At 39.8% G+C, this 13,492-nt stretch overlaps 1 protein-coding gene across 1 annotated transcript in view; it reads right to left on the reverse strand.

The window, feature by feature from the left end:
* The window catches only part of DNAJB14 (DnaJ (Hsp40) homolog, subfamily B, member 14), a gene marked incomplete at its 5' end in the record, with an annotated part of 20,705 nt that extends 12,854 nt beyond the window's left edge, over positions 1-7,851 (reverse strand). Inside the window, one exon of the mRNA XM_010283383.1 lies at positions 7,677-7,851. Within this exon, the coding sequence (XP_010281685.1) occupies positions 7,677-7,851 (175 nt within the window). The remainder of the gene's footprint in view (positions 1-7,676) is intronic.
* Between the last annotated feature and the right edge of the window lie 5,641 nt (positions 7,852-13,492).

A 13,492-nucleotide genomic window follows, 5' to 3' on the forward strand; every position in this document is an offset into this window, starting at 1 on the left:
ATCAAGCTTTAAAGCAAAAATACATGAAATGATTGTACAAATGCATGGGGGCCAAACCTCATACCTAAACCTGGAATTTGCAGCAATGACCTTGTGCTATGAAGCCCTTGCTACACCCTGCCAATAGTTTTATATGATTGCTTTGCCACTTCAAGGCAAAAAGCATCTGGCTGGAAGCAGCTAGCATCTAGTTAATGCAGTTTCCTACAGGGAGGGAGGTACTGCCTTCCGCTAGGAGGTCCCTTACCAAGCACAATTCATGGCAATCATTACAGGGTAAAGACTCGGTTTTCCCCTCCTCAGCAAAGTCCATGCGAGTTTTTAACTAAAACTTGTACTGCAGCAGCTTTGTACTGGGATGATGGGACAAGCAGACAGTGAGAAGGTGCTTTCCAATTAAAATTATCAGTGTTTTTCGTGCACTCCTGAGAGGCAAAACTTTAATGCATCACAAACTCAACCTGGTAAGTCAATTTATAGCAGGACAAACAGTACGGGATCACTAGAGCAACCCACCAGATACTCAGGTCATACATGTGCTGTGCAGTCACCAGGCTTCTCAAACACTACTGGAGCACCACATCCCTCCTCCACCTTAAAGAGATGAGGATCATGGGCTTTGCACAGAGATTCTCCAAGACTTAAGTCCTCTTCCTCCAAACTACCACTGTCCTGATGAGGGATTTTTCTCGAGCTGCTGGGAGCTCTTGGAAGCCCCAGACAACCTGATCCTCATCCCTCAGCAGAAGCAGGCCTTTTTGGACATATTCCTCAACCCTTGCCTCTAGCAGACTGATGTCTGACAATCCTCACTCTGACAGATTCCCTTGCCTGGAGCACTGAACTGTTCTGTGGAGATTTGTCACAGGAGGGCAGATGGACAGAAGGAACCATCCCCTTCCCACTTGCCTCCTCTTGCAGGCTGCACATCATCAGCCAGCAGAGGCTGGGAAAAATTAAGAGTAAAACCAGTGGAGGTTTTGGAAAAGACCTATAATTGATGTTACTTACCGCTTTTAACCATATCTGAAATCCCTGTCTTGCAGCATGAACAACTAACTTTCTGAAAGCTGCATTTCAAATTGTTGTGTGTTAGGTTTTGCTGCACTTAAGGCACTGTAGACCCTAGTGATAATTTTCTTGTGTATGTAAGTTCCACACAGATGTTTCTTTTTAAAATTGCAATTTACATATCACTTGCTTATGGACTTTTTGTATTGAGTTGTTTTTGTTGTTGTTGTTTATTTCTGGCCTATTTGAAGTTTGGTGCTTTCACTGTTAATTGGGGGGAGAGAGAATGGGAGGGGCAGTGCGGGTGTGGAATGATACTTTTTGTGAATGTTGTGGTTTACCCCATCAGGCAGCTAAATAGCACACAGCTCCAATAGCTCGCTCCAACCCCCTGCAGTAGGACGGGTGAGTGAATCGGGAAGAAAAGTAAGTAAAATTCACGGGTTGAGATAAAGACAGTTTAATAGGACAGAAAAGGAAGGGAAAATAAATAATAATATCCAAAATAAGTGATGAATAATGCAATTGCTCACCACCTGCCGATCGATGCCCAGCCAGTTGCCAAACAGTGGCACCCAGCCAGCCTTCCCCCTAGTTTATCTACTGAGCATGACATCATATGGTATGGAATATCCCTTTGGCCAGTTTGGGTCAGCTGTCCTGGCTGTGTCCTCTCTCAGCCCCTTGTGCCCCCCGCCCCCAGCGTCCTCGCTGGTACAGCAGTATAAGAAGCTGAAAAGTCCTTGACTGAGTGTAAACACTGCTTAGCAACAACTAAAACATCAGTGTGTTATCAACATTATTCTCATCCTAAATCCAAACACAGCATTATACCAGCTACTAGGAAGAAAATTAACTCTATCCCAGCCGAAACCAGGACAGTGAACTGCTTTTCTTGCATTTTTCATTCCTGGCTGGATCACTTCTCTATCTGAATTACTATCAAATTATTTCTGTTGTTTAGCTAATTTCTGTCCTCACTGAATTGTTAGTCCCCTGCCAGCACATTGGCACCGTCCATCCGGTTAACAGATTTACCGGTTGTTTAGGAAGGCACATCGCTGGATGTTCCTGAAATAATATCTGACCTTTAGAGAATAAACTTCTGAAACAGCATGAGGGCAAATGATGGCCTACATTCATCCACACGACGTATCTCGTCACAACCTGCAAAGCTCCACTATCCCAGTTTGCAGCTGACAAGCCACCGCAGTACATTTGGTCAGCCAGCTTCAAATTGCAGCAACAGCCCATTATGCCTGATGCTGGGCTCCCCTCCATGCTCTGATGGCTGAAGGTCCTGAAACATCTGCTCTCACCTGTAGAAATTTTGGGGCTACCACCACTGGTTCTCCTGTGACTACAAAATAATGTGATCCTACTGCTGTGCTTCTTGTTTCACTTTTCAAATCTACAATTTAGATTAAGTCAGCATCAACAGCTTTTATCAGGTTAACAAAACCTATCAGAGATGCTTGCACTTCTGTATCAAATACCTGTAGTGATCCATAATCATGAAGTTTTGAGTACAACTAGGTATTTCAAAGGGCCTTTCAAAGCCTCTGTCTACATGCACAGGGATGGCCCAAAAGACAAATACTTCGACTGCAATCTCCAAAAGCTTGTGATTTGAGCCACAATTATTTCTCCCAATGGCAATCTGAACTGAGCAGCACGGTGAGCAGCAACGTCAATGTTAGCGACAAAGAACGGAGCAAGAGGAAGCTACACTGACTTCTGATCCCAGAGTTTGGCAGAAAAGCACAGTAAAATGAAGACCATTCCCTACATAAGTCAAGCTTCCAAAGATGCCAGAGGGCCTGATGCAAATGGCATCCTGCAGCTGAATTAGGAATGTGCCAGTCACAGTTTAGATGACATAAGCGTGGTCTGCAAAAAGTGCTCTAGATTGGGAATAGAAGGTCATAGTGTTGTCAAGGAACCCAAGCCGGTACCAGCATACCCCTAGTTTCTGAAAGGAATGCACCAGAAGTTTCAGGTCTCTGTTTTACTGATAGATTCAACAACACATTAGGGTGCTTGTCTTAGTACCTTGCTCTTGGATGTACCTGGTCAGTTTGTTTATCCTGTGTGTATTACATGAAATAGTCAAGGCTGTGTTTACATCAGCATACTTTTCTCCAGATTTTGTTTAAGCTTGTATTTTAGCTATAAAAATTGTACATTAAAGGCAGAAGCTTTCTGACAAAGTCCACCGTATCTTCTGTGCCATTTTTCCATGACAGGCTCTATGACTGTGATTTCCACCTTGACTTTCTCAGCCATTCAATGGGATATTTCCGCAGTTCACAGTAGTTTTATCAGCCTAATTAACGGCATGCCCCGATTTCTTTGCTTTGTGGTTTTTTTTTTTTTTTCATTGTAGCACATGTTTATTGCTTTTATTATTCCACTTTCAGTTAATTATCTTCTTGACCCCATGTTAAAAAAGTAATGCTCTCTTTGCTGAAATCACAGAAGTCTCAGCAGGCAGCCTGGGAAAAGTCAGTCACACAACTTACATTCCTTCTAGTTTGATCCATGAAATGCAGAGAAGCAATTTTTTGGTTTACTCTGTGAATTCAAATCAAGTTGGTGATTATTCTTCACCACTACTGGATGTCATATAACCCTGCCTTGCAAGGTTCCTACAGAACTCATGCCTCTATTGGTTTGTTTTGGTTCTAGCTCAAAAATCCAAATACAAAATTTCATTCTTGTGCTCTCTTCTGAGGGGCAGGCACTGGCAAGGCAGGAAAAGCAGTATTCCACCACAGTTTTCTCAAGACAGCAATCCAACTTTAGCATACTAGTAATCATGGCAGTTATCTTTCAGATGTCAAAAAGGTAATATGGAACATATGCTAGCACTTAGTTACTAAGAGACATCAGACACCATATGAATGTTAAGATCATTTAAAGGGAGTCTGTATAAAGTGTACAACCTATCTGTATCTCCAAAACTTTTTTTTTTTAAATCATATAGTAGACAACGGATAACAAACACTTCACAGCATAAAAAGAAATGGGAAAGATTAACACACAGCATCCTTTTTTTTTTTTTTAAATTTCATGCTAGTCTACAAACCCTTTCCAAAGGGTCTGCACACTTGGTATGAATAGGCAGATATGATGAACAGAATTTGTTTGAAAGTAATTAAGAACTCTGGTAACTGTCATCCTAATCAGCACTTCTTCAGTTGTTTTAAGTGAGTTAGAAGAAAAAAAGTTGAAATTTTCTTACACAAATGTTCCATTTCTTTATCTCAGCAAAAAATGCGAATAACCTACATCAAACAATGAAGGAATTGCTTTAAAGCAAAGACCACAGTATCCAAAAGCAAAATCATCCTTTTATGTCACACGCATGATTCTCATGCACCTATCTTAAGTTGACATTGCTCAGACAGTTTTCAATTGCCTAGAGACTTCTAGGGCACTTGCTCTAAAAAGACGCAAGTCTGCTCTGGGTCCTAATCTATTTCTGCTAGACTCCTGTCAATATCTCTGATATGCAGGTCACCTAAAGTGTTAAGGCAACTTGATCCAGCCCTCAGTGACAACATAAGCATCATGAAGAAAAAGATGCATGTACTACAGATGGTATTCTCAAAGCATTTACATTCAAAAGTAACAAAGTGCTTTTGGATATCTCAAGCTTCAAACTGTCACACTGAAAGTTAGCACAGTTCCCACAAAGAACTTATGCAATCAGTGGAAAGACATTGCATCTTATGCTTCTCCCTGTCGAGCAACTTGTTTGCAAGCTCATGTAATGCTCTACAGGAGTGTTATGGTTGCTTGCTAGTGATCAGTGTCCCCTGTGTATGTGGAAAAAATAAAAACAGCACAGAGGTGCTTGCTTGTACTCATACCTACCCACATTACTAGAGTAACCCTGATGAAAATTAATGCAGTTAAAATTAGTTATACTGCTCCAAGTATGTCTTCCCTATGCTTCTTAAATGTATTGTCACAAGCAAATTCAAGATAGCTGGACAACTCCAGGAATACTAATCAGTGATCAAGTCAGAGAGCTCATGGTCAGTCCCCTGGCCTGACTGCTCAGTAGAGGTTACAAAAAAGGGTTGGAAACGGCATATGTAGTTAAACCAGCAATGCTTTCTCTCAGTCTATATTAAATTACTAATACAGAACCAAGAACTCCTAGAGGGAAGAATACTTGAGGATAATGCCACCTTTCAAATCATAAGTATAGAAAACCAACTTAGTTTGACAGAGTCAAACTCATGGTAGAATTCTGATTTTTTTTTTAAATTTAAGATTTTGCTACCTTGCTATCTAGAAATCTCTTTCCTTATAGGAAAAAAAAATTATTAAAAATCAGGCATGAAACACTATTTAAAACCACCTCTTTTCACGCAGCATTTCTTTAACCAACCCAAAGGTCCAAAAACCATTTCACTGTGGCATGGCAGAAGCATACAGTGGTGACAAGCTCTGCTCTGAAGTACACTCTCCCCAGAGGGGCGTGTTTCATTTAATTGGAAAAGTCTGGGGCCTGACTGAAGCAATAACATATGCAGCCTGTCATGTTTCCAACTAGAAAGCTCATTCTCACTGTGGTTTAAACATGAACTTTCCCTCAGCTATCATCACTGAATGTGTTATATTTTTCTATTAAGTTTTAGCCCACTGTTTGTATTTAATCTTGTTCTCCTTGGCAAAAAGCACAAATTTTTTAATTCTTAACCACAAATTTTCTAAGTAGCGTGTTGATATCACTAACTGACAACATGACAAACTTTTAAAAACTTCCAACAAGAACTGGTGACTTGCTCTGTTGATTACTGCACATCTAAACCAAAACTCAGTCTCTCTCCAAAGGTTTATAAACTGCTATACTAAAGGATGGCAGTAACACTCAAGCTAAGGTCAAGATACTGTTTTAAGAGCTGATTTTTTAAGTTGTATGTAAAATTGTCCTGGTTTCAACTGCTTATTTACAAAAGCTGGGTACTCTTTAAAAACCCAAATTTTATATTCACAAAGACTGTTGAAATAGGTATTAAGAAGCAATGTTGCATCAAAATTATCGTCAATGTGCAACTTCCATGAATACCCCTAACTGGTTCTGATCTCAAACTGGGTTAATTTTACCTGATACCTATTGAATCCCTTCAAGGAAGCAATACCAAACATCATGAAAGCATACCATGGAGAAAAGTTGGCTCTACAGCATCATTTTACTCAAGAAAAAGAAGGCAACATTACTTCCTGGTAAAACAAACAAAAAAAGAGAACTTGCAGGGAGCCTGATGTCAAAGCAGACTGCAGCTCAAAACAGCATGTCACAGGTGAGTGAATACTGGCAGTAATACAGCCTTCCTTGTAGCAGCTTTCTGAGAATGTGTTACATGTCTTAATTTGATCTAAGCCTCGTTTTACAGAGGACTTCTTTCTGGATATTTTGTCTCACGTGTGTGCACCACACACATTTTGCATTGATTTTAACAGCTAGTATTTCAAGGTGGCCAAAAGTGTACACACTTGTTCAGGTTTTACTTTAGATATATCATGAAGGGCAATAACATTAATGAAGCAGAGATGATGGTAAATGAAAAGCTATACTAAATAGCAACACCAAGAGGATAACCATGCCAGAGATGCTGCTGTCTACCTGCCTGAATGCAAAGCTGCTGTAACAACAAAGAAAAGCTGCCTTTTCCTTACTGTTAGCACAGCTGAACAGATTCTTGAACTTCAGGAGAAGATCTCAAGATAATATCAACAGCAACAGACATCTCACACAACAAAATTCACACACAGATTTCTAGTTCGCACAACGGTTCATCCAATCTACACAAACTAGGAGACGAGGACCTCTTGATTTCCCTTCTTTGATCTCCTTAAAAATATCTGGGCTAGGCTTATCTGAACACACAGGTGAGTTTTGGGGTGTGCAATTTTAGAGTGGCTGTATTTGTACTTCTTTAGCAGACATCAAGGCACATATCAAACAACATTTTTCTCACTCCTACAGCAAAAAGTGTGTAATGATAGCATGACTTAGGAGTCACTCATCTCAAAAGGACATTTTTATTGATTTTTGTTTCTTTTCGCACATCCTCCTTTCCTGATGTCACCCCATCTTAACACTATCATGCTGCGTGAAGTCTAGAGTTTATAATGCAACTTACGACTGTGCTTCAGTGCTTCTCGGATACTTGTACTTCCAGAACAAAACAGTTTTAGCACTGCTCTGAGACCAGCCTGTACAGCAAGATTAGCTTGAAAATAAACTCTGGGAGCAAGCATGCATTGTAAACTTAGATGTCATGAGCGTAAACACATTTAAGAATAGAAACACAGTCCTACAAGTTGTACTATAGAATTTTCATCACTCCTTCCATTTAGCATGATATTTACGTAATACCTATTTTGAGTATTTTCTTTTTAAACCATCAAGGTTACTTTATATAAAAGATAAGTATCATCCTTCTCACAGAAAGTGCCAGTGTCTTATGCTGTGTTTAGAAAAAGCAAAACTCTCCTCTTCCTTTTAGTCACAGTTCAGTACCAGTAACCCCTCCCAGCTAACCTTGAATCTTCTGTTGCTTTAGATGCTAGAGCTGAAAGCATAAGTACGCAACACACAGAATGAAAAGATGTATTAAAAATTATGTATTTAAGCAAGTCCATACCTGAATACTCCTTCCATTTGGTCTTTGGTGTAGCCTTTTCCACTTTCACCTGCAGCAGATGCATTGCTCTCCTTCGTGCTATTGGGCTTACTTTGATCATTGCTACTGGCTGGTTTTCGGCAGTAAGCGCCTCCCCCAGCAGTACTTCCATTCTTCGTAATAGCTTCCAACAAAACTATAAAACAACAATAAATCATGGTATCATTATAGGCATTAGCAATTAAGTTGGGGCTCTCAACTATCTTAAATGGGAGCACCACATTGTAAAAGACTAGCTGCTACATCCTCCTTCGGTATTGATCGCCACTTTGTACCACAAATGTTTCTGAAGCCAGTCTAGGAACAGCTTTTCGTGGCAAAACTATGGAAAAGTGTTTCAAAAGTAGTGGTGGATTCCCCTCCACGTCTGCCATGCTGATTTAATACTGGAGAGAATTTGTCCAGGTCCTTCATTTCTAGACGATTTTTAGAGGCACTGAACCCATTCTTTGGGGTGAAAACATCAGAATACCTGAACAAGCAACTGTAAACAGAAAAGAAGAACTAATCTAACACTCTAAATGTTCTGCAAATTATTCCATACAGAGACTGAGCCCTGCAAATTGTTCCATACAGAGACCAAGCCCACCTCTAGCAGATTTCAGTAGCTACAGTACATAGCTATTTGTAACCTGAGCCATTAGTGGTCACAAACTGATGCTCTATACCCCTTCGAGGCAATACCACCTGGAATTCAAACTACCACTAAATGCCACAGATAAGACAGGACCAGCCAACTACACCCAGCTCTTGAGACTTGGATCTTGAAAGCTAGCATGCTTTAGCTAGATCTTGAAATCCTCTTTCCTTACATGTTCCAACAGATCTCAAATTTAGTAGTTTTAATAAATCAGACACTAAATTTTCTTTCTGGATATAAGCCTGTATTTTAGGAGTATCTGTCTTAACAATAAATTAGAAACACTACCATCCTAACTTAAAGAACTGCACGCAAAGCATAATGTGGATCAAAGATTATTAAATAATCTGTCTTTCCTGAAAAGATATCTCTTCAGAGCAAGATGGCAAACTACATCAGCCAAATTTGTTTCACAAACAACTGAAAGTTACTATCTGCATTAAAAAAATGCCCTAATAAGAATTCCCAAAGAAAAACATCCCACTCAGTGTGAAAGCATGTTATAGCTCTACTGTTAAAAAACATTTTCTTCTAGAAGTTGTGAGAAGAAGCCTGAAGGATTTTCTCCTAAATCCAATTAAAAAATTTCTCCTCTGACTAGTATGGTATCTCTTAAAGCAGCAGCAAACTGGGATCCTACACATCATAGCTTGTATCTGAGAGGAGCACAGGAAAGAAAAGAAAGCAGAGCTTTGTTTAAAAGGAGAACCACCACTTGCCTAAGACATGCTTCTTAAAACTCTCCAGTATTTGCTTTTACTTAATTCACTTATTACCCACTGGCCACAGCAGTCTGAGGTACTGCAGATGAATAGAACTCAGCCTGAACAAGAAAGTCAGCTGACTTCAGTGCCGGTCCTGTGCTCATGCCTGCCTCAGCAAGATTCATCAATTGATCACATCAAGCTTTTTACTGCAGAAATAAAGAAAAGGCTAACATTTAGATGCTGAGTTGTATATCTAGGAGATGTTTTCACTACAAATGAAATTAAGGTCCTGAAAACAGGAGAGCTATAGTTGCATTATGGATTATGGCTGAAGCACATATCCAAATATTTGCAACAGTTTATTCTAATACCACCCGTTATGGTATTTAAAGTTCTGAGGTAAATGAAGTAATCAACAACTCCAACAAGGTGACTGTGTCTGCAGGCTAAGAACTAACCAAGAACAGAGATCTAAACAGACAGTGCCCTCGGAATGAAGCATTTTCAGTCCAAATGTGCTCCAGACAAGTGATAATAGAAAACAAAATTATTCTTTTTCTGTTCTGTGACATTAGATATTTAATAATGGTATCATGTGGCATCCTATTGAACATGTGACCCTGACTTACCCTCTAGAAATAATGCTTACTCAACAGTCTTGAAAATCCTGCCTTTATATTGGTACTAGTCTAGAAATTTCCCATCCCTGCAGTAATGCTTATGCAAAATCAGTAGTAAGAATAATGGCAGAAACGGGTAGAAATGGGTATAGACAACAGTTTGCATTTTTAACACCCAGTGTCTGTTTCATAGCAAGGTTAGCTGGTAAATCTTTTCATGAATCAGTCTGGCTGCACTATACTCTCAACATTACTACTCCTTAACCACCTCCTCAGCCCTCCTATCCTCATAACAGTGCTGCACTCCTGAGAACACAGAGCAGGACACTTGCAAAAAAAAAAAAATTCAAATCCGTAAGTGTTTACTACTTAAGATAGCAGGACACAGAATATACAAACATGCTATTGTTCTATGTTGAAAAAGAAAACCATACAAAGGGTCTGCGGCCATCATTTTCTTCAAATCAGAGATACAGTTCAGATATTCAGAAACAACTGACTCTTCCATGAACTGCTGGTGGTAAAACCAGCTGTTAGAGCTGCTAGTACTAACAGCATATTAAAGAAAACTTTCACTGTGCATCTAGGTATTTTAAAATAGGACATACAAGGAACCAAAGACTTATTTTGTTAGCAGGTGAGACAACAAATCTTATCTCCAAATGCGTCTGAAGGCTCTCTTGTGTGTAGCTACTGCATTTCATTCCATTATGAACTGAACATGACCCCCACTTTCACTAATGGAAGAACTGTAGCATTCAGAATTTACACTAACACCACCCTAAAAAACTAAGTTCACATACTCCTGAAAATAAAAGTTTATTTTTACAGGCCACATCAGAAACAGTGCAGGAAAATCTTAAGCAGCACTGAAAAATAAAGCTGTCAACGTCACGTTCTGCCTTCAACTCCAAAAACAATGACACCTAAGTTTGAAAAGGAGATGTTGTCCTTTGTTATCTTTGAATCCACTCTTACAAATCTTTTCCAGACAAGCAATTAGTTTCCATTCAGTTGCAAGATGAATCATTAGCAAAAATCATAATCAAATATTATTTTCAGCAGCTGAACTGTAAACCAATTTTCTAGCAAAGAGTGATGTCAACATGAACACTGCTACTATGAAGTCACTAGTTAAGTATCATTAAATAAGCACTGACCGTACATTTCGCACTAGTAAAACCTTAAAATAGCACTGCTGCAGTCAGCGTATTTCAGGCAGAAGCTTTGTTTAGCAAAACTAAACTTCACTGAGGACTGAACTAGCCTCCATGCACTTCAAATGCAAATGTCGCCAAAATCAAACCACACATGGTATTGTTTTAGAGACAATAGTTAAAACCTGCTCTCTGTCCTTTTACAACCTGCTATAACATCAGGAGGAGGAAGCTCCCATCAGTAAAAGATTCAGCGCTACAGTTCTCATTGCTTTCATCACTGATGGAATATCATTTGTGAAATGGTGGGCAATTGTTCCCAAATTGATACTAAAGATACAACCTATGAAGCATCTGTGTCTTCAGTGACAAATTGGTACAAACTACCTTCTAACACACCCCTCGAAGAGAAAATAAGCGAGCACAGTGACAACTGGGGCTGCACCATATTGTCCTATCATCATCATATAAACCCAACACATTATGACTGTAAAATAAGAATTTGTGTTAGAACTAAGAGAGTTGACACAACCTTAACTGTTTCCTTCTCTTGGCTATGTGCTATGACATTTTGAATTATCTAGTGAATTACTGGTTGGTTTTGTTCCAAGTGGCCCCCCCCCCCCCATTAATTTAGCTAAAAGATGACAATGAGATAATGAAGCAGTAACTTTGTTTGTTCTTTGTCAGTGTAAAATTCCAGTTCCAATCTACTGCACACCTTCTAGTTCCTGTCCTGAAAACAGGGAATCCTGTGTCCTTGCAGCTTACTGCACTTTTAACAGGGCTATTTAAGTGCCTCAAACTTAAAAAAAAAATGAAAAAAATTCAATGAGTTCGTGTTGTTTTGGAAGGAAATGGGATGAGTTGAAAAGAATTACCAACCTCCACAGCTAGAAAACTGAAGCACATAAATATTACAAGTTTACAGAGTCCCCTAATTTCTAAGTACCTAGTTCAAATCAGGCCTAGGGTCTTATTTTTTTCAGTGGTATTAGGGCATCTGCAATTCTCATTAGCTTCAGATGGAGCTTTAACTGCCCACCAGTTCCACAAATCAGGCCCTTGTTTCAAGCTGAATACCTGAAAAATGAAACACAAACAATTAGCCATCACTAATGGAAACCAAGTGAAGTGACTTATTTAACATCACAGAGAAATTCTGTGAAGCATTTAGTTTCAGTACACAATTCCCCGGATTACAGTCCACTACCATAACCACAAGACCATCTTCTTTCCACCAGATCTGTACCTCATTTGTGACATACTTTGCTAATTTCCACCGTGAATGAAACAAGTGTCCTCCAGACAATAGCCTAATTAGCCATCTATTTCTTGCACTGAATACTTTACAATCCTAGTTATGTAGCAGCAGTCCTACTTAAAAGAACCCCAAACACTCAAACCATAAATCAGATGGAAATTTTTTTTTTCCTGAGAGCTATTGTAACTCTTATCTTGGAGGTGTAAGACGGTTATAAACTATGTGAAACAGACAAAGCTATTTTCACTCTCTTTGGTGCAAGAAGCTGAGTTGAAACCCTCAGCCTTCCTGCATATTGACCAACACAGCTTCCAAAAAGCTCATTTTCATGCATGTCATCTTCTTAACCCACAGAAATTCAGGGGAATACGGCAAAGTTCTGCTTGTTTTTATTTCAGATAGGTATCTAACATGGCAAGAATATAAACAGTGCCACATTCTCGATCCAAAGCAATGATTACCTTCTTCCGGGTGATTTACCAGTAACATCCATCCTGTCTTGCAGGAGGAAAAAAAACCCCACACCCAAAAAACTATATACTTTAAAAAAGAAAAGCACTGATGAGAACTTCGCTTATTGTTCATATTTAAAAAGTAGCCAGGAGATAAGAGAGGACAGAAAACGTTCACTGAATCTGCTCACCTCACTTGAGGGCTTCACTACAGAATAAAACACAGCACAGAACACTTCCAGTCAGGATTTCACCCCAAAGTCATGTTCCAAAAATGCTAAATGCTGAGGCCTTCAAGTCAGTACAGAGCACTTAAGTCTCTCCTATTCCTTCCATGGTATAGGCAATGTAAGCAAGAACCAGAGGAACGCAACAAGTCACTGCTGCGTTCAAGTATTTCAAGCTGACTTCTGACACTATGTGACAGACTCCACGACAAGGTACCAGCTCTGCGTACACTGAAACCTTACTATTGTACCTTTAAAAAATAATTTCTAAACATATTTTGCTAGAAAGATGCTAATTGTTTTTCAAGTTTTACCACAGCAGTGTCTGAAGGGCCAATTAAGTCACAGGGGGAGCCACCTATCCCGTTTTCTCTAGGAAAGTTAAACCCGTGTGCCAATTCCTATGTAGCTACCATACAACCAGACGGGAAATGAAAGAAGAGAAAACCCAAACCACAAGTAAGTTAGAGGATGAAGACACTGCCCAGTCTTGAGCAGCAGCTCTTCTCGCAAGCTGTTAGCGAGGGGTAATTCACAGTGACAGAAGAGAGGCCAACCCAGCCTGTCTCGGCCTGGGGCCTGCGGAGTCCTGCAGTTAATCGGGTCTATGCTTGTATGGCTACGCTGACATTGACGGCCAAAGGGAGGGGGGAACCGCAGGCGAGGGGCTGGACTGGCCCAGAGCGAACCCCTTCGCCGAGGAGGGAGGT

This window comes from Phaethon lepturus, unplaced genomic scaffold (assembly GCF_000687285.1).
Source record: "Phaethon lepturus isolate BGI_N335 unplaced genomic scaffold, ASM68728v1 scaffold13600, whole genome shotgun sequence".
Lineage (NCBI taxonomy): Eukaryota > Metazoa > Chordata > Aves > Phaethontiformes > Phaethontidae > Phaethon > Phaethon lepturus.